Raw genomic sequence first — 20,222 nt, 5'->3', positions numbered from 1 at the left:
GTCGGTGAAAACGCCCGTTTCCTCCAGCTGAAGTTTTGGCCCATCGATCTGTATTGAACAGTTTCCTTTGCTCTTATTTTAAAGAAGAATTTGCAGTGTGTTTTACCCTAGTGCTGTGGTTCTTTGGGTGAAGGGTTTAAGCACTTTTTGGTGCAGTATTGGCTCTGTAAAAAGTCCACGTCCGCTTCTGTCTCTGGAGCTGTCCCAGGGATTTTTCCTGAGTTTGTTAAAGAAGCATCATCTAGCCCTTTTATCTTCACCTGTCTCCTCCTCATCCTCCCCTCTCCTGCCTTCCCGCTTTAGGGTGACTGTTTTAGTGCATCATTCTGCCTGTTTCACAGTAACACACTTCGGGGCAGCTGTGGTGCTCTCGTTGTGAGGTGTATGGGGTTTTCGTATGGTTAAAAGAACGACAGTGCTCGAGACCTTAAATGAAACTTATGTTTCCAACTGTTTGAAATCTTTCTTTTTCTTTTCCAAAAGCCTTTCTCAAAACAAGCTGTAGATCATGTACAAACGCATTTAGCCAAGAAACAAGTGCCAGCCAGCCTTTTCCAGGTGAGGTTAAGACAGTCTGAATGTTCAAGTTTTCTTCACTTATTTGACAGTAAGTGACTCTGTTCATACTATTTTAGGAGACACAATAAATGGTACTGGTACATACTCTTCGCTGTAATAGTGATATCAGAATGCTTTTCGAAGTCAAATAAAAATTACAAATTACTATTATCGGGAATATTTTAAAGCACATTTATGAAAGCAAACTATACCTTGGCATATGAACAGAACAGTTTTAAAATTTATGTAATTTTAAGCCATTAAATGATTTAGAGTAAATCACTTTACATCAGGGGGATACACATGCTGTCAGGATAAACCGAACTGCACCATGGAGAAATTGCTTTAATGTTTGTCATGTGAAATCTTTGAAAACATTTTTCTTTTTTTTAATTTTAAGATATCTTAATTCCTGGTTGATGATGGTGTGGAGTGAAGCACTGGTACCATCTCGCATGTTTTTCTGTCTCTCCACAAGACAAAATCCAATCAAAAGTTGCCTGTCCAAACAGGAGTTTCTGCACCATTAAAATTGTGGTGCTTTTTTTTTTTAACTTTCTAAAATTCTGAATTGTTCAAAGCGAGTATGGGATCTGCATATCTTCCATTTAAAAATAGATGGTATCCTGGCTCAGTTGTGAAACTATACATCTTTTGTGTTCTTATTTACTTTAGAAAATAAAGAAATGAGAACTGAAGTATTTCTTGTATTGTTACAGCTCTAATATGCATTGATACAAGTTGAGAAATTCAGATATATATTAACTTTTATAGCTAAGTGCATTAAAGCAGTGTGGTTTTCCACGTAATGAACCTCACCAATCATGGGAGTGTTCATAAGCTTAAATTTCTTTGATGTAAGTCTTACCTACGTTTATATATCGCAAAAATGGGAAGATTGCTTCCGCTTAATTTCTCTTACTGGTCAGTGAGCTGGTTTTAATGTTGCGGTGAGGTGAACTGCCAAATTGGTAACTACATTGCTTGAGTTATACCTCGTCACTAATTGGGTTGGGGTGTGAGATCACTGCGTGCCATCCCACCTCAAGAGAAAATACTGCTCTAGGAAAAGTCACTTGGGAGTGGAAGGTGCTGGCTTCTCAGTAAGGACAGAGAGGAGAGAAGCACCAAAAAGATAAAGCCTGGCAGCAGCTCTGGGAAGTACAGACTCCACTGGAGTGACCAGGTGTTTTATTTAAATACATTTGATAAAAGAACTGTACCGTAATTGTCTTGCCAAATTTGTTGTCCGTAGGCAGGTGCTACACAGGTTTCATACAGCCCCCCAAGGGAGACGTTTAAGGTTTTCTAGCTCATGCAAATATTTTATGTTTAACTTCAGAGCACCTGCTCAGATTCCTAAAGCTAAATGAAGCTTAAATGCTTCACTGAGCCTTCTTTAAGGAAAACACAGTAAATGCCAGTGTGAGTTATATGTAATGGGTAGTACTGCATGTTTATTGTGTGCTTAAATACTGATTGTGTTTCTTAACCCTTTTTAGCCATATATAGAAGAAATTTGTGATAGTCTCCGAGGAAAAATATTTCAAAAATTTATGGAAAGGTATGAACTTGACATATTATCTGAACTTTCTACTTAATGTGTCAGGAAGCCAGGTCCCTTAAGTATTGCTGTAAAATAAGGCTAAAAATGTTTGGTAAACTTTGTTTAATTAATAGTGTGTTATCAGCAAGCTTCTGCAGATGACTAGCTTGGTTGTATATCATGAGTAATGTCAGGATGTATGACTGGAAAAATTGTAAAGATGATGGATTTTACTGTTGCTCTGTGTAGCAGTAGTAATAGATCGTAGTTTGTCCTTAAAGGTTTAAAAAAGCAGAACTACGTTCTCATGGGATGTTCTCATGTGTAACTGTCTCTTGCGTGTGACTGAAGGACCCGGTCGTTCTGGTTTGTATCTGGACACCTTGCCATTAAGCAGAAAAGGTCTAGTAAAGAGTAGGAGGCCCGCACCTAGTTCGGTGGAGCAGCCCTCTTAACCTTAGTGGCACTGCTCGTGCGTGCCGGGCCTGCAACGTACGGCTCGTCCGACGGCAGCCAGGTACGCGGTGTGAAGTGGTGCGTGGTGTTCTGCAAATGGTTGTAAAAGTGCCTCCGTAGAACTATCGTTTCTTACTCTGAAAATAAATACTTAATTATTTATGTAGAAAGGAGAAACTATTCTTTTGACAACAGCTTGTGGTATTACTGATGTTTTTCCTATTTTAAGATAAAATGAGTTTAAAATGTTCCTTGGAGTATATGGAGGTTCATTAACATAAATCGAGCTGCTTCTGTTTTTTCTTATAATTATCTTCCTCTTTATGTAATTTAAATGTTTGTTAGTTCCAAACTTAGTTGCTTTTAAAAATTAAAAACCATCTGAAAGAGGTGTGAGGACATACTGAGCACTTAAAATTACAGGGATGAAGTTATGCGCTCTCTTAGAGGGATGTAAAATATTAAGGGTGCACTGTCTAGTAATTGTTTTTCTTGGTGGGAGTGAGGTTGCGATTGTTTGAAACGAAGGCTATCGTTTACTGAATATCACAACACACCCTAGTGCAAACTTTATTTTAAATATCAGAGTCTTGATGTTCTCTGTAATGTTTTACACAGTATTCTCAGACAACTTTTAAACTTTTTTTCTACAGCGACAAGTTTACTAGATTTTGTCAATGGAAAAACGTAGAACTAAATATTCATGTAAGTACTTACAAATATATTTATCTTGTCAAAGGCTGATACAGGAAAGAAAATGTTCAGTTTTGAATACTGCTTCTGAAAAAGCCTTATTACAGACTACGGTGAATGTTACTGATCTGTTCCTCTATTCTTAGAGGTACAGCCCTAACGATTCCTTTCTGGATGTCCCTGCAGCCGGTCTTGAGCTTTTTGATTTTTATAATAGCTGGAAGAAACCGAACTGCCAGAATTGCTGCTCTGTAACAGCCCCAGACTCTCTCTGTCTCCTTTTTCCCACTACGGTTCTGACGTTGTCCCCAGCACCCCTTACCTCGGCCTCCGCTTTTGTCCCTCTGCACGGCTCTGTCACAGCTTTGTCTGTAACACAGCCCTCCTCTCTGCAGGCTGCCTTATGAATGAGCCTGTCAGGCTTTGGCAACAACAGTCCCATTCGTCTTGCCTGTACTTCAGACTGTAGTGCTCGCAAGTACGGTGAAATATAAGCACTAAGGGGCTCCTTTTTCCAAAACAGTAAAGGCTGTATGAGTTACAATAGTTACGTATCGTAACACGTTAATAGATTACTTATTTTTACAGTGAGTTTTCGAATGCCGAAAAATGAAGTCTGGTTTTGTTTTGTTTTTTTCATTTACAGCTGACCATGAATGATTTTAGTGTACATAGGATAATAGGAAGAGGGGGATTTGGTGAAGTGTACGGTTGCAGAAAAGCAGACACTGGAAAAATGTGAGTATAGACACACTTTATTTTAGAGGTAATTATAAACTCTGAACTAGTAAGGAAATCCTTCCAGTCATTTCTTACAAAATCACTGTAGCAGTGTCGCATTACTCTGTAGTTCTTTGTGATTAAATTTTATGCCAAGAGGTTCTGATTTCTGGATCATCTTTAAGCTTAGTTTAATACTTGATCCTGTTACGTGCCATGCAGTGGGGCTTCAGTCTAGCAGAGCTCTTAAGCACATCCTTCATTTAAATGGTCTTGTCAAAATTAATGGAAACTGTGCATGAGTTTAAAATTAAGTATGTGCTTAAATGACTTCCTGGATGAGAGCCTGACAGTGCGGAGCGATGTTCTTGTGGAAGCCGTGGGGGTCGTGTGAGCCGTTACCTCTCGGCTGCTCGAGGTTGCTCGTCTCGCAGCAGAGCGCGTCGCGTCGCCGGAGCTGCCCTCGGGCTGGAGGGTGGCACAGGAACGGGACCTCGGCGCTGCTCCGTCTGCAGGAGCAGATCCTGAGTGGGCTGTTCTGGAGTTGTGTAACTGTGTACGTTTCTGCCCCCATGAGCACGTCGCACTGGCGAAAGCAGTGTTCCTTGCTTCCCTTTGAAAGGATATAGCTCCAGTGTTGGACTTGGGTTTAGCAGAGCTCTCGGTGGGAACTCCAAGGTCACCCCTGTGGGGTTTTTTTTTAATTTTTCTGGTCTTACCATTCACACGCTTCTCCTGATCATCAGATTTCAAGTTCTAGGCATAATTGTCCTGTCGTGTTCTGTTTTGAACATCTGGGCATTGATTTAACAAATTGTTCTCAATATCTTATCTATTTAATTACTTATTTACAGCCCACCCCGCCCCTTTCATCTTTTTTTTTCTCCTAACAATTTTAGTCCAGGGACCATCCTTAAACATTTCTCTTCTAAGGAAGCATGGCATGTTTGACGTGCCAAGTCTCTGCGGTTACAGCTGGCTTCGCTGGCAGTTGTGTGTGCTTGGCATCCTTGATAATAATAAACTTCTGAGCTATTAACAAGTGGAAGACATCTTAATGTTGCTATCACGCTTAGTATTTTTGCAGTGACTTCAAGTATTTATAATAATACTATTACTAACAGTACCGTCTTTATTCTTGCTTTGGTGCTTTTTTGTCCGTGTACAATTCGTTAATTTGTCCATGTACAAAAATAAACCTTTTATTTAGCTTGAGCCCCACTAAGCAGGCGCCCACCCTGAAGAGGTAGTTCTCAGGTTCTCAGTCATTTTCATGTCTGAGTTTTGCTCTGGCAGGAGGTGGATAAACCTTGGGACTAGCAAATGAAGCAAAGGACAGTTTTTATCAGATATAAATAGAGTAAAGGGAAGTGAAAGGTGGGAAAACCAGCCTCTTTCAAAAGTGAAGCAAAACTTTAGACTAGGTTCAGTTTCTGGGTAGAGGTTTGGTTTAGTTCTTTCTTAATCCAAACCTGTTTACCCATCCCTAATCCAGATCCCGTCCACTCTAGATGGCTGCCTCTGCTGCACTTACTGCCTGCAAGGAGCTTGGGAAGCCACCCCTCGAAGGTAAATGCCATCGGTGTTTCACTAACCCACAAAGATACACCTGAGGCTTCTTTCACATCACCTCCCTCGAGGACATCTAAATAGGGGCCAGAAGTACGATGCAGGAAGCAGGCCAAAGGGGGAGGGGTAGCAGCGCTCTTTGAGCTCACATCTCGATAGAAAAATGAGATTTCAATCAGCCTTAAATGGCCCCAGTCATTCGCTTTGATCAGTGACGTCAAAGCATAAATAAAGGGTAGCGTGTGAAATGTTATTTATAGTCATCGTTTACAGACTCCTCAGCCAGAGCACGTGCTGTGAATATATTCCTTGTGATGGAAACTTAAAATTCCAGTGTGTTCACGCTCACTCTTCCCCCACTCACAACACATGCATGGCAAGGAATGACGTGGCGTTTTCAGGGAGAGCAGAGCGAAGGTGATCCGAGGCCCCGTGTCTGTGCGGAGCTGTCACCGTGTAGGCAGCTCATTAGCATCGATGCAGTGCTCTAGTGTGGTGTTTTCCTGAGCGTATTTTAAAACCAGTGGCCTAAAAATCCATGGTTGCCCATTGTCTAGAAGTCTTCTATGGAGGAGCACACGTGTCCTTCGCAGCTGCTGTCTAACAGTAGGCTCACCTAACGTCTTAAAGAGTACCCAGACTGTATTATATCCTACTCTTGTTTGAAGGTTGTTAGGGTAACGTTCTTTTTTGAGCAAAATTTTATTAATTTGTATAATACAGATGGCAGAAGATTAAAAAAGCTTTCTTGTGTATATCTGACCTTTTTTTGAATAGAAAGAAAACTTTAAAAAAATACATATATAAAACTCAGCGTGTGTTCAAGGTACTACTTTCCTGGTAGAGTTGAAACTGTTAGAATTAAGTGGAACCATAATACAGTCTCTGTTATTTAATTCATACTGCAAATCCTTGCTTGTAGGTATGAAAAAAACATATGTATGGTATGTAATTCCTGTATCACTGTGGTTGGTTGGACACAGAATTACTCATTGAAGCGCATTTCTCTGTTGGGGGGCTTCTGTTGAAAACGTTTTAATTCTGTGAGATTTGGAGGTTTTCTTGTTTAGTTGTGTAACGATGTTTTTAGTACTGGGTTTAAGTCTTTAAAGAGCTTGCCTACAGGATACTGTAAACGTGCATGGCCTAACTGTTAGTGAATAATACTGAGTCTAGGAGGAAATTTTTTCTGGTGCTTTTTCTGAACAGTTAATATTTTCAGGTATGCAATGAAATGTTTAGATAAGAAGAGAATCAAGATGAAGCAAGGAGAAACATTAGCCTTAAATGAAAGAATTATGCTGTCTCTTGTCAGTACAGGAGTAAGTATCATTGATTTGTTACTCTTTTCTTTATTGCATATAATATAAAAGCTGTTACATATAATACATATTTTTATGGCATATAATATAAACGCTGTTACATACAATACACATTCCATCAATTCAGTTGTGTGACATGCAAAAGTTAAATCCCCCTGGAACCTCCCCCCTGATTCTAGCAATGTGTCTGATAGAAAATGGAAAAGCAAGCTTGCTTTTCAGTTTGGGTGCTTACAGAAACGAGCATCTCGGCTAAAGAGGCTTGAGTTGGTTCCCGTTTCTTAGGTAATTAATTCTGTCCCCCCCTTCTGCATTTTTAAATATTCCTTTTTCAAGTATTTATATTTGAAACTTTTCCAAAACATTGTTCTGTCTTGTAAAAAAAAATTCCTTTTCTGCTATAGTTTCTTACCACTTTTGTAGAACATGAGGTGTTATTTCAGAAAAACCTTCGGTTTCCTGTTTGTCCTCCCTTTCCTTTGGCTGGTCTGTGACGCTGACTCTGCTTACCCCGTTTCTCCATTGTATTTATGTACCTTAGCTGAGTACCTGTCAAGGTGCACCAAGTCTGCCCGTCCAGCATATTTAAAATTAGAAGTATCACTAGCGTGCATAAACAGCAACCCCGCGGGCGCTGGTTTCACCGGACCGTGTCCTGTCCCCTGTGGAAGAGACGCTTGGCGGTGGCCGCAGTAGGCTGGGCTCAGAGCAGGCTTTGAAGTGCCAGAGCCTTCCCGGTACGCCGGCCTCGTTAGACAAAACTTGAAATCGGCTCTATCGCCATGGTTACGTGGGATGCTGGTAAAAAGGTTAATTTTCCTCATGACTACTGTGGTGTACGAATTAAACATTCGGTTTGCAGCTCAGTGTAAACACATCCCCTTTTCCCAGCGCAGTTAAAGCCCGGGAAGGAATCGCGTGTGATTTTGTTCTGGGCTTGCCCAACAGGAGTGCAAACAGCATCATATCTGCAGTGCAGGAGGATGACTGCTTTGGCTCGCAAGATGGCAGAGAGCAAATACTGTGCTTTATTCTCAGAGACAAGATCTGTATCTTGCAGAGATTAGGTAAATCCTGGTTCGGGTTCTGCATTTCCCAGGCGATTTCTTTTTTAAAAAAAAATCTCACTTGTGCTGCATTCAGCATCACCGTGTCCTTGAGGTGCACACACAGCGTTCTTGCTGTCTTCTGTTGAGGGAACCCCTCAGTCTGGGGGGGTTCAGGATGGGCCCTCCTGGCCCGCAGGTAGCCTGGGGCTGCGCTGCGGTGCCCGCAGGTGTGGCCGCGGGAGGACAGCCCCCCTGTCTTCTGCAAACTGGGCTTTGAAAATGGAGGCTTACATGTAATTACAGAATTACCATTGCTAAACAGTGCCCTTCTATTGTCAAGTGAAAACACTGTGAATCAGACAACACTTGGTACTTCTCAGCCTCACGAAGGCATGTGAGGTGCTCTCTTGTGCAGGCTGACAGAACAGCAAAGCCGGCTGCACTTTGGTCCCTAGAAGATCAGCTTTTCAACTCTTCTTGCTACCCATCAGATCACTTTCCTCTGCTGTTAGAAATACCCTGGTAAGGCAAATCCTACACCAGAAACCAGGGAAGCTGTGCGTCAAGGTGTCATCGTAAGGTCGAACTTGTTCCTCACCGCAAAGCTCCGAAGGAAGGACGAGGTATTTCTTGTTGTGCCTTTCATCAGAAACTCCTGCCCTGCCTCGGCCGTTCTCTGCAGAAGGACAGGCGTGCACTGAAGTGAAAAGTCAGGGAATTTCCCTAACACAGAGTCGCATTCACATTTGGCTTGAACATAAAGATAGACGAAGGCCTGGAAAGTATTTCTTTGTTCTTTTATCCGTGGAGTTAACAACTGGGATTTATCAGTTAGACTTTTTAATCAAGTTAACTGTTTTCACCAAAGATAAATTGTGGCTTGTCCAGGAGTGTCAGGAGTCTTGAGAGCCAGTGGGGTGAAGTTCTGTAGCGGAGACTAGACACGAAATCTAGGCAAATTAGTAATAATTGTCCCATTAACTTTAATTTGTGATTCTGTTGCTCCAGTACTGAATGTGAATTTTCATGTCTAGTGATTCAATAAGAAAATTGTTCACAAGGCTGCTAATGGTGGAGCTAGTCATAGCTAGTCATTCTGCAGCAGCAAAGCAAGACAAACCATTTGGGTTTTTTGCTAAGGATTATCAGCTCATTAGAGTGTAACTTCTTTAGATTCCCAGAAATTTGAAAGAGAGCTTGAAAAGAGAGATTTTGTACCAAACGCTGCCCATTCAGGTTAGCTACACCTGCTGTTGCAAGAGGTGCTGGAGCATTTTGAATATGCAGAATTAAATGGGTTTGGAAGTGGTAGAATCAGATAATTCATTTAATTCCTGACTGTGAGCTGTTAGGTGTGGATGGCACGTGCCTTCCCCAATGACAGGATTTGTGTGCTGCCCAGAGCGAAGTGGAACTGGGAAGTTCATCATAGTGCAATTAGTCATTTAACTGGGAATCCAGATGTCTCTGCAAAATACATAATAACAGCTGTGCAGATTACACATACGTTTGTGTAATCATTTTTGTTAATCCACCTCAAATTTTGGCATTCACAACTGCTCCTTGATTAGGGAGCTCCCAAATTTGAGAACATTGTGGCCGAGTTGTGAGAGGTTTTTCACGGTAACGTTTCGAGTTGGCACAGCTCAGAGGTACGACAGGCACCTCTACAGAGCACAGGGAGCTGCTTGGATTGGCCTAATAATACAAAACATATTACTCCAATTTTCCATGGGTTTATTTGCTTTGTCACTGACTGTTGGTGTGACATGGACAAACTGTTGCTGAGGTTTGTCTTTCCTCTTTTGCAAGATGCAGGCCCTGTCTTTCTCTCCCACGGAGGTGTTCGCTCTGGAGGCTGGAAATGCACTGTGAAATTCTTAGAAGATAACATAGTAGGGAAAATATTTTCTTTTTGTTGAAAGAAAAAAAATATTTATTTTCTGTAATAGCCATATTTGCCTAATGTTCAAAAACTGGAACATTGAAATCACTGAGACCGTGGCTGCTGGTGGACTGTATAAAAACAATCTGCCAGAAGATGCTGGTTTTGGAAGGAAGTGGTTATTTAATAAATCCTTTTCCTGGCGGGTAGGAGGTGGTCATTCCGGCAGGCTGTTGCAAGACAGGGCTGTAGCTCTGCTCTACTGTGCCTGCTAGTTCTCTCGTTCTGAAATAATTAGAGAGTTAAGCTGGTTTGCTCAGCTCTTTTTGAGATAATTTGACTAAATGCTGGTTTCAGGATTCCCTCAAAGGATGGTAAATGCAAGGTACAGCAAAAGTTGACGGACTGAACAACAAAACATCTGAGATCAATAATCAGGTATTTTTTCCTGAGAAGAACCCGTACTTTGTTTTCATGTGTACTGAGATTTGTAGGAGTCTCAATTTTGCTCAAAAAATGGAAACTTCCCAAATCTTGATTGTCACTTGAAGGAACATCTGTGGGAATGGCAGACAATAGCTCGATGTTTGCAGCGTTGACCTGCACGTCTTTCGGAGCGAGAGCTGTCAGGACAGAGCTGCTCTTTAGTTAAAATCGCTACACAGCTGCTCTACGCTAGGAACACGTTGTTTTACCTGTTTGCTGTCATTTCTGCGGTCATGCTCTAAGGCCAGGTGCTTGGATTATGGGAATGAGTCAGAATCAAAGGTTTCCTTCTAAAGTAATTGTTAGTGTGCTAATTTAGAATATTACATTTCTACTATTTTTTATAGTTATCCTTTCTTTTTTTTTTTTTTTTTTGCCTTCCACATGATTTATTACCAGAAATTTGTCTTCAGCAATTTTTTGGACCTAATCCAGGATTGTTTGGATGTAAGGAACTGTTTCCAAACTATTCTCAATTCACACATTATTGTCATACTGTTGCTTATTTTTTTCAGAGCAGAAGCTTGACTGTAACAAAGTATTACTCTCTTGCGACATTTGCTTTATTGCTCTATGTTTCATTTAAAAAAACCCCAAACCTATAGGGTATTTTTTATTTTTATGCTGGAAAATACTCTTTGCAGTGGTTTTTGCGTCAGAAGAATCACAGTACTACAATTTCTTCTCTCTGTTGAACAGTGGTAGTGATTAAATTAGGAAGGCTTACACAAAAATGAATTATGCATCACATTGACACTTGCAGATTTCTTTTCTTCTGAAAAATGAGATCCATAAAAATACAGGCATGCTATGTTCTGGTATAGAAACACCCTTTTATTTTTCTATGTATGGTGTTTCAGTTCGAACACTAAATCCTTCTGGGTAATTAGATTGCTCTAAGGTTTTAGGAAGCCTGCTTGGGGATGCTTCTGAATTATCCATTTGATTCAGCAAATTAAGTTAATAATTCTACTGAAGCTTTTGTTCTGAAGTTAAGTGGTAACTACAGTAGTCTGCAGTTAGGAGCCATACAAAGTTTATAACGAGAGGTAGTATCTGTTGTTAGGTGCCCTGCTGCCTTGCCTACAGTCTCCTTATTTCTAGGACCATTTAGCAATTAGGCGTTTTTCATGGGTGTTTCTGCGGGGTGTTTCAGACGCTGCCTGCGTTCTGCACAGCTGCCTTGGTAACACTAAAATACAGTTCGGTTTGGACGTTACTGCAGGATCGGTCCGAGTGGTGCGGCAGTCAGCGGGGGTTGCAGTCAAGGATATCAATCTTTATTTCAACCTGACGCGGTTTTGTGGAAGGATGAAGCGACTGGGGCTGTGCCGGTGAGGACGGTGTCACCGTCCCCTCCCTTTCCTGCTCAGCAGGGCTGGCGAGGCGGCACCTCACGCCGGGGCCCGCCGCTCTGCCCAAGGCCGCCCTGTTTTGCTGCTTCTAAATTGGGAAGGAGGCGAGTTCCTGTCAGAGGTTCCCAGAGCTTTCACTATCAATCCTGCCATAGTTAACACATTGTTCAAGTCAGGTTAGGTCACATTCGTGCTTCCTGCGTGGTGTCCTGGCTCGTCAGCCATTAAGCTCGGCTTAGCTCGGCTTCCTGTCAGCCTCCGCGCTTTGGGGTCTGTCGGCATCGCCACGCAGTCCAGCCCGTCCCGACTGCACAGCCGCCCCTCCAGTTCTCATTGTTGACAACCAAACAGTCCATATGGCTTTGGAGAAGGGGTCGACGAGGTAATAACCACCCCTTGTTAATTAGCCCCTGGCATCCAGTGTAGGCCTAACAAAGAGAGGAGGGTCTGCCAGCGTCCACCACGGCGTCTTCCAACGCGTGTGTGTGACAGAGGTACCAGCACACCCAACAGATCATCAGCGGGAAGGAGGTGCTTTGCCAGCTGTACTTTTTATGGCTGCTTGTCTTAAACCTCTGTGTGAATTAAGGTTAAAATGCATCAAGAGGAGGGAATGTGCCCCACGCAGTCCATCCCTGCGCTGCGGTGACATTCTTCAGTCTGCACCCACCATAACTGGTTTTCTGGGTTTTGCATAATCTGGACCTTGCTGTTCTTGCTTCCCGTGCATTGCACACGCGGCGGAGCTGCGACTTCCTTCCTATTCTATTTATGGTCCTTTTAAGCATCTGCTGCAGACGCTGCTGGAGAGCTGAAGGGCAGCAGCGGGAGGCAGGTCACCCCCCTGTCACCTTTGTGCAGCTCTGCGGGGGGAGTCTGGGGGCATGGGCAGGGTGTTACCAGTGTAGCTGCATTTAATGTATAGGTGAGGATAAAACTTTCCTTTGGGATTTGGTACGTGCTGTGACTCAGCTTCTCAGGCAGTGTTCCGGCTGCTGAACGTTCGCCGTGCAGTCGTGAGAAATAGTGCGTATCCTTCACACTTCACGGGAACAGCTTTATCTTTTTCTGAGCTGGCCTAAAGCTTGTTAGCTTTAATGTATCTTTCATATAAGTCTAGTGCAAACTCAAGTAAATATTTTTAGAAATATTTTTAGCTGGTGTACTCGCAGGTCTGTGGAAGACAGTGATGCTACCTGTGGTTTTTAAGCCTTTGGCTCCTCACAGCTCTTTTAATTTTTCTGTTGAAAAGAAAGAGCAAAAGCTAAGATCTCTAAACTGTAAGTGAAACATCAGAGTATGTAGATTAGTACACAGATTTCTTTAGAAAATTGTTATGAATATTGGCAAATACCATAGGAAGAATATCACCTGTATTTTTAGCTTCTCTAAGTAGTACTTTGCCTCTTGCCTAAGATGAACTCTTTGCTCCTTTCCTTCTAGGACTGTCCTTTTATAGTGTGTATGACCTATGCCTTCCACACCCCTGACAAACTCTGTTTCATTCTGGACCTGATGAATGGTAAGCAAGGCTCATGTGGATGATGATAATAATATTACAGGAATATTGGCAAGAGGACTTGCTGAGATCATAAGGAGAATTAGGGAAAAATAATCTGAGGTGTGAAGCATCGGCCTGCAAGCAGGAGGGGTAAATTGACCTAAACCAGGGAATGTATGAAGATCTCTGCTACCTTATAACATTAACATATGTAAATAAAGACATCAAAGGGCCTACTAGGCTGGAAGCTTAAGGAATTGAGGGTCATGTGGAGAAATGTATGAGGAGACCAGGGACACAAGCTTTCAGAATAAAAATAAAAGGGTTTCTATGAAGAGCTCTGCAAAGAAAATTGATGGGGGAAGCATTCCACAAAGGAAAGAAATGATGCCTAGAAGCCCTGGCGTAACTCTTGTGAGAACACAGAGCCATTGGCAGTGTTAAAAGAGGGAAGATACTGCAGTGCCCCTGTTTGCTGAGGGTGCTCAGCACCTGGGGGACTCCAGCTCTGGCTGTGGTCTGCAGTGATCACCTAAAGATGTTGGACACGTGTGCATGTACCGTGTGGCAAAGCTGGAAATTTAATTGAGAAGTAGAGCTCATATCCTGTAAGTAATAGAGACTGGCTGTGGTGTTTTACAAGTGAAGATTCTCGTTAAAATCGAAGCTGTAGGTCGAATTCCAGTGACTGGTTGATTATTTTAAATCTCTAGCTTGATCAGAAACAGTTTTCTAGGCATATTCACATTTTGATCTCTTGATGCTGTGGATTAGCTCACAGAGTGACATTGTATTGTGTCTGTTCTTTGATGAGGAAAGTGTGAAAACATCCCCAGCATGAATATTAGAATTTTTTGGCCCAGATGACCTTTCAAGGTCCCTTCCAACCCGGGCTGTTCTATATGCTGATTCATTCAATTCTCCAGAAGCTGTGTATGTGACTGCATTTTACTTGTTGTGGAAGTCCTTTGCATTAAGACTCAGTTGCTGGATTAGTCACTGAATGCAAATGTATACGAAGTAAATGTATCTTTAAAATGGAGTTTCGGATTGATCAAATCTATTTATTAACTTTCTCAGGTATTTAGTCACCATATGTACCTGCAGAGTGTGGGTCTGGCTCTCTGTGTGCTCAACAGGCTCTAAGAACCTACAAATGCTATGCTGTTCCCCCACAACCTCCTGCTGTCTGCCTTGGAGGCAAGATTTTACTGGTTTTTTAATTGCATTTCAATTCTTCTAATTTTAGGAGGAGATTTGCACTACCACCTCTCCCAGCACGGAGTGTTTTCTGAAAAAGAAATGAGGTTTTATGCTACTGAGATCATCCTGGGTTTAGAACACATGCACAATCGCTTTGTCGTATACAGAGACCTAAAGGTAACCGTTAACATGGCGACTGCATCCACACAGGGGGTTGTTAGATAGCAGCAAATCGTCCAGACATACTGGTAAATTAAATGAATTCTCTTACCTGAAACCTTTTCTTGGGCAGAATACAGATTACTTGTTTATCTTCGGCTGATTTTTCTAGTAATTTTTCAAAATAGTTTTAATCTGTGCCGTTTAACCGACCTGGGAGATGCTTCTTTGGGGTCAGAGTAAATCCTGTGCAGTGTTACTCATCTCACCATCTTAATGATGCTGTTAATTTAGAGAGTATGCTGTATTGCTGAGAGCCCTGAAAGAGGAGTGTGTGTGGTGGGAGACTAACAGGAAGGCAGTTGTTCGGGGTGTTCCACTGACAATTGGGAAGTTGAGGACTGCCACAAGATAGGTGTCCATGAGCCACGTGATGACAAAAGTGGGGAAAAAGTCTGCGCAGAGAGCACAGTGTCGACTGCAAGTAAAGGGGTTAGAGCCACACACAGACCCTTCTGTGAAAGAACCAAAAGCGATGTGGACTTGAGGCCAAAACAGATTTATTCTTTCATGTGCCTTCTGTTTCAAACCTTGGCTGGTTTTCCTCTTCTGTTACTCTTCAGTATTTCATAATCTGTGGAGTTGATGGTAATGCTCCGTTAGAATGGAGATTTTGTCTAGAAAGTGTCTGCTATACTGATGTGAAAAAAAAGGAAGGCAATTACCAGTTACCACAGAGTATTGATGTCTGGGAATGAGTTACTGTGTTCTGAGGATTTGTAGTTCTGTCCACTGAAGAGTACCAAGCAGTAACCTTTCTGTGTCTGTGGGTCTGCAGCCTGCAAACATCTTGTTGGATGAACACGGGCATGTGAGGATATCAGACCTTGGGCTGGCTTGTGATTTTTCCAAAAAGAAGCCACATGCTAGCGTGTAAGTATTATGCATGGGAGCTTTGCTGCACGTACAGTTATTGCTAAATAAGTCCTTTATGTGTCTTTATAATTTCACTTTGCCTAAAGAAAAAAATAACACTTGTGTGGCACAGGCTCGCTTTATAACCCAGCTAAGCTGGGTACTCTAATAAGGTTTTTCAGTCTCCTCTCTGTTTTGCTGCACAGTTGTAGCAGCTGATGTGTAGGCATGGCTGGAAGATGACACATTATTTCGAGATGATTCACTGTTCGGAGAAGATAAGAACCTGACTGAGTTAAAGTACCAGATTGTTTTAATTGTCCTAAACGGATAATTAAATATTCCAAAACTGACTGAAAAACAGGATTTATTGTTTCTTTCTCTTTCTGGATCTTTGTAGAACTAGAGGCAAATTGGATCCCTTTCTGCCTCTTGGCATCAGGTCATAACTGGGATCTGATTTTCATGGGTTGTGTGTGGACTCCACGTCTGATGTGGCACGTTTTATTCTGAGGTCCTCATTTGCCCTGATTTAGTCTCAGAATTTATGCAAAAAGGAAAGCTTCATCCTGTCACATCTTAAAAGATTTGCAATTGAGTAGCTTCTTGAAGAAGCTCATACTTCCCCGTTACGTCAAGGGTGGAAGCAGTACGCGGTGACCGCTTTGCAGTGGTGCCCAGCGGTGGGTTCGGGGGAGGCGTCCCGCTGTGAAATCTGGCAGGCGGGCGTTAGCTGGCAGCAGGCCCGCGGAACACACCGAGGGAGCACAGGCCCCCTCTGCTCGCCCTGGGTCTGGGCTTGTGGGGAGGAGCAGGTCTCAGTTGCGTGGTGCCCAGGGCTGGAGCGATCTGCCAGGAGATATCTGGAGCCCTGACCGTGTCCTGGTGTCTCTCTTGTCCGTGAGCCGAATGGGCAGAACGTGCAGCCTTTGCTGCTTTTGCCCTGTACTGATTCTGCTAAATCTTACTGTAGCTGCTTCAGTTTGCCTAATCAGTTCTGTTGTTTATGTTTTAAGGTATTTCCTCAGTAGATATACACAGAAACCCCACGCATATGTATGTATGGCCAAAGAAAAAGCAAAATAAAATCATGTTTAAAATTGATTCTTTTAGAATAAGGCTTACTGAGAAAACAACGATTTTTAATTATTATTTATTCTTTTCAATGATAGTTTTGGTTGTAATCAAGTTTTTATCCCCTTTGCTTCCCAGAGGTACCCACGGATACATGGCTCCCGAGGTGCTCCAGAAGGGAACGGCGTACGACAGCAGTGCAGACTGGTTCTCGTTGGGCTGCATGCTTTTCAAACTGCTACGAGGGTGAGTGAAGTTTCATGTCCTGTGTGCTTGGTTTTTTCAGCCTGGACCTCGTCATTGTCTGTCCCTTGAAATACTGGTATGTAACGTATTACATATTATCTGAAATGATATCTTACTGCCATCTCTGCAACTTAGACCATGTCTGCCTGGGAGACTGAAACAGGTTTTTTTGCTTCCAAAAAACCCCAAGCCCTGCTTCCTTTAGTAGGTACAGGTGTGGGGCAGAGAGGAAGGCAGATGCTCTGTCTGCTCTTTTGACTTCTGCTGATAGGCAACTTACTCATCTCTTGGCAAGTGTTAATATTTTAAATGGTATGGTGTTGTTCATTGCTTAAATGAATAACATTGCTTAAATGAACTGCTTAAACAGCCAGCCCTGTTAAATTATGGGCTTCATTTTATGCTTAAGACCTGCTGTTGTGGTGAAACTCTTTGCTGCACTCTTCCCTTTTCACATGATACTGAATCGTCCCTTCTGTGGTGTTTGGGTAAGTTATAATGTGTGGATGCTTCCATTTGCTGAGTCTGGCCTCTTACCGTGTTGGTGTGCAAAAGTATATGATAATTACAGCTTTGTCAACTGTTGCCTTCTCAGGAAACTTCTGTGGCTATGTAGAATTTATTAAGACTACGGGATTTATCTGAACAGTCAATAACCACCAATTGACAAGTGTTTGTTGAAAATAGCATCCTCAGTGTTAATGGCAAAACAGAAAAAAATCTTTTAAGCTTTTCAGCGTGTTTCTCTGTAAAGATTGATCATTAGTCACCTGTGTCCTCACACATAATCATAAACTCTTACCTGTGTCCCAGACACTGTACAAAGGGAAGTAAGTGTCTGACTTCTGAATTGAACTCTAGAGCTGTATCAGTTTGACATCAATCGTTCACAAAGTAGACATAGTGTGCAAATAAAGAAAGAAATGGTGTTTAAATTGAAAAAAAAAAAAAAAAAAGGTGTTTCTAAGTACAGCCAGCCTCATGCAGCTGGGAGCAGCAGCCTGTCTCTCTAGATGAAGAATTCTGTAGGTAGCAAGACACAGAACGGTTTGGGTTTGCTGGGAGGAGAGAGGAGCACGTCTTTCACATGCAGGACCACTGAGGATTCCTCATCTTTTCTTTTGAGCCCTTGTTCTTTTGAGTCCCTTGGGCACAGAGGATTAGGGCATCCGACTGACTCTGGCGTGGTTCTTCCTTCACAAGGTTGAAGTTGTGTGAGGAAGGAACTAGGGGCAGATGATCCCATTTACCACGGAAACTCGCGGGGCGGGGAGGTCTCTGTCTCTGGGGGCTGTGATTCTTCCTGAGAGATGTGCAGGTTGATAGCGGTGGCCCGAAGCCGAAGCATTATTCATTGTGAACCATCCATCCTCATCTGTTCTGAAGCCAATTAAACAACTCGCATTCCAAAACAAGGGTAGGGCACATGGTGCCATTTCTTGGTGTTTAGTAGCTTTAGTCTGGCATAAAATCTGCCCGTAAGCCCCTGGTGAATCACTTGTTTCCCTGATCTAGTCAGAGCCTCATTGTCAGGGTGTCTGAGGCTGTACAGTAGCCATTTACTCTCGCCTTCTTGTCTACCATGCTTAAAACCAGAATAGAAGTCCTGGTCTGTCCATCAGATTCATTCATCAGAAACGTTTTTGAGGATAAAAGGGAAATAACTCTTGAGTAGCAGGTCCCCAGTCGAAACAAGCTAGTACACACTGCCATGTGGCAAGACAAAATGCTTTATAATAACTAATTAATGTATTGTTAAGGAAATAACATTTTCATTTTGAAATATAGCATTCCCTCGAGGTTTTGAAGAAAACTTAAGAAATGGGTAATATATCCTAAATCTAATTACAAAATCTCATGCTAAAATGTTTCTGCTTTCTTTCACGCTGTTGTTTAAGTACTGCGTGGTAAATCTGTAATATTCTAAGGTCCTCTATAGCTAAAAGGAAAAATTCAAACTCAAACCAGAATTATAAAGCAGGGAAGGGATAAAGCTGGTAATTTACCAGATATGATCAAATATCTTCCCCGTCACTGATGCTGTAGTATCTGATTACCTTCTGTTTCATTGAATTACTTTAAGGTCTTGCTTTATTCTTCCCATATAGATGAGTGGAAAGTTCTGTAGGTCGTACTCAGTTTCCATATATAGCTCAGTGTTTTTAAATACCTGAGCTGTGATGGGTGCTCAGGGTTTTCTTGTTAGATGAAACTGTTCTGGGTTTTGGGAGACACAGATGTAACTGGTAAGGCATTTGAAACACCATCTTTCAGGATGGATCACTGCATTTAAGTAATCTTCTAAACTAATCTTCTGCGTGCCTTTGTATGGAGTAACTGGATCAGATTTCCCTGAGTTTGGTAGTCCTCAGGGACGTCTGTGTGTAGTCTTTAAAGAAGTGGGATGGTTGCTTTTCTCTGAATTTGATTTTGATGTCCACCGTGTGCAACTCTACTGGAACCCAAAAGGATAAACTTCCTTGCGAAGTGGTACAGCTCTTTGTAGTAAGAAAAGAAACCAAAGTTGTAAGAGATCAAACCTTGACATTTTTGAGGTAGCTAGTAGCCACAGTACGCTCGTGTGTAAAGTCTTACTTTTCATTGCAAATGCTAAATGTTTTACTGCTTGTTTTATTGTTCTGCAGGACAGGATTGATGAGGTGGAAGAATGGGAGTAAAAGGATGCTACGCTTTCCTGGGGTTGCCACAGCTGAAATAACCTGATATGTTATGGCTTTACACTTATTAGTGCATTTTCTTATTTCTACAGTCACAGTCCTTTCAGACAGCACAAAACCAAAGATAAGCATGAGATCGACCGGATGACGCTCACCGTGGTAAGGATCCCAGTGACGGTTGCAGTTACATTCCTCTTGTTTAGTAGTTTAGTAAACTCCCGTTTCCTCTAAAAACTGGAACTATATAGCCTGCTTTCTGAGAAAGCTGTATTTACACATGGAAGAATTGTTTACAAACGCTATCAAAGAAAAGCTGCTCTCCTGTGTGGGGAAAGCAGATCACACTACTTCTATAATTAAATGTCTCTTTTTGTACTTCTTTTTTTCATAGAATGTGGAGCTACCAGATTCATTTTCTCCTGAGCTGAAGTCCCTTTTGGAAGGGCTCCTGCAGCGGGATGTTAGCAAGAGACTCGGATGCCAAGGAAGAAGGTAGGTGTTGTCTTCTCCTTGGACCACTGCCTTTAAAAATTGCCACTTCTCTGTAAATGAATGAATTCATTTCAAGTAAAAATCTGCTTCTTGTTGTGATGATTTTAATTTTGGAAAGAGAACATTAGAAAGTGCTTGTTGCATGGAATTACGTTTCAGCTTCCTTTGGTTTGGACAAATTTTTGGACAATTTCTGTCATTAAAGACTTCCCTGAGTTCTCTGCAGTCATGCTTACGTTGGGTGGTGGGGTCATACTTTTCACCACTGTGTTGTTCTTGTGTTTTTGCCTGATCTGTTTTGGCATGAAGTCATAT

At 42.1% G+C, this 20,222-nt stretch overlaps 1 protein-coding gene across 2 annotated transcripts in view; it reads left to right on the top strand.

The window, feature by feature from the left end:
• The window catches only part of GRK3 (G protein-coupled receptor kinase 3), a 75,607-nt gene that overhangs the window by 41,939 nt on the left and 13,446 nt on the right, over positions 1-20,222 (top strand). For both annotated transcript variants that reach the window (XM_074844690.1, XM_074844689.1), the window contains exons 5-15: positions 484-558; positions 2,061-2,122; positions 3,214-3,265; positions 3,900-3,991; positions 6,765-6,864; positions 13,083-13,161; positions 14,390-14,520; positions 15,341-15,435; positions 16,630-16,737; positions 19,508-19,574; positions 19,807-19,907. In XM_074844690.1, coding sequence (XP_074700791.1) covers positions 484-558; positions 2,061-2,122; positions 3,214-3,265; positions 3,900-3,991; positions 6,765-6,864; positions 13,083-13,161; positions 14,390-14,520; positions 15,341-15,435; positions 16,630-16,737; positions 19,508-19,574; positions 19,807-19,907 — 962 coding nt within the window. The remainder of the gene's footprint in view (positions 1-483; positions 559-2,060; positions 2,123-3,213; positions 3,266-3,899; positions 3,992-6,764; positions 6,865-13,082; positions 13,162-14,389; positions 14,521-15,340; positions 15,436-16,629; positions 16,738-19,507; positions 19,575-19,806; positions 19,908-20,222) is intronic.

This window comes from Strix aluco, chromosome 18 (genome assembly GCF_031877795.1).
Source record: "Strix aluco isolate bStrAlu1 chromosome 18, bStrAlu1.hap1, whole genome shotgun sequence".
NCBI classification, from domain to species: Eukaryota; Metazoa; Chordata; class Aves; order Strigiformes; family Strigidae; genus Strix; species Strix aluco.
The sequence above is the reverse complement of the archived record's forward strand: the minus strand, read 5'-3'. Positions and strand labels throughout refer to the sequence as shown.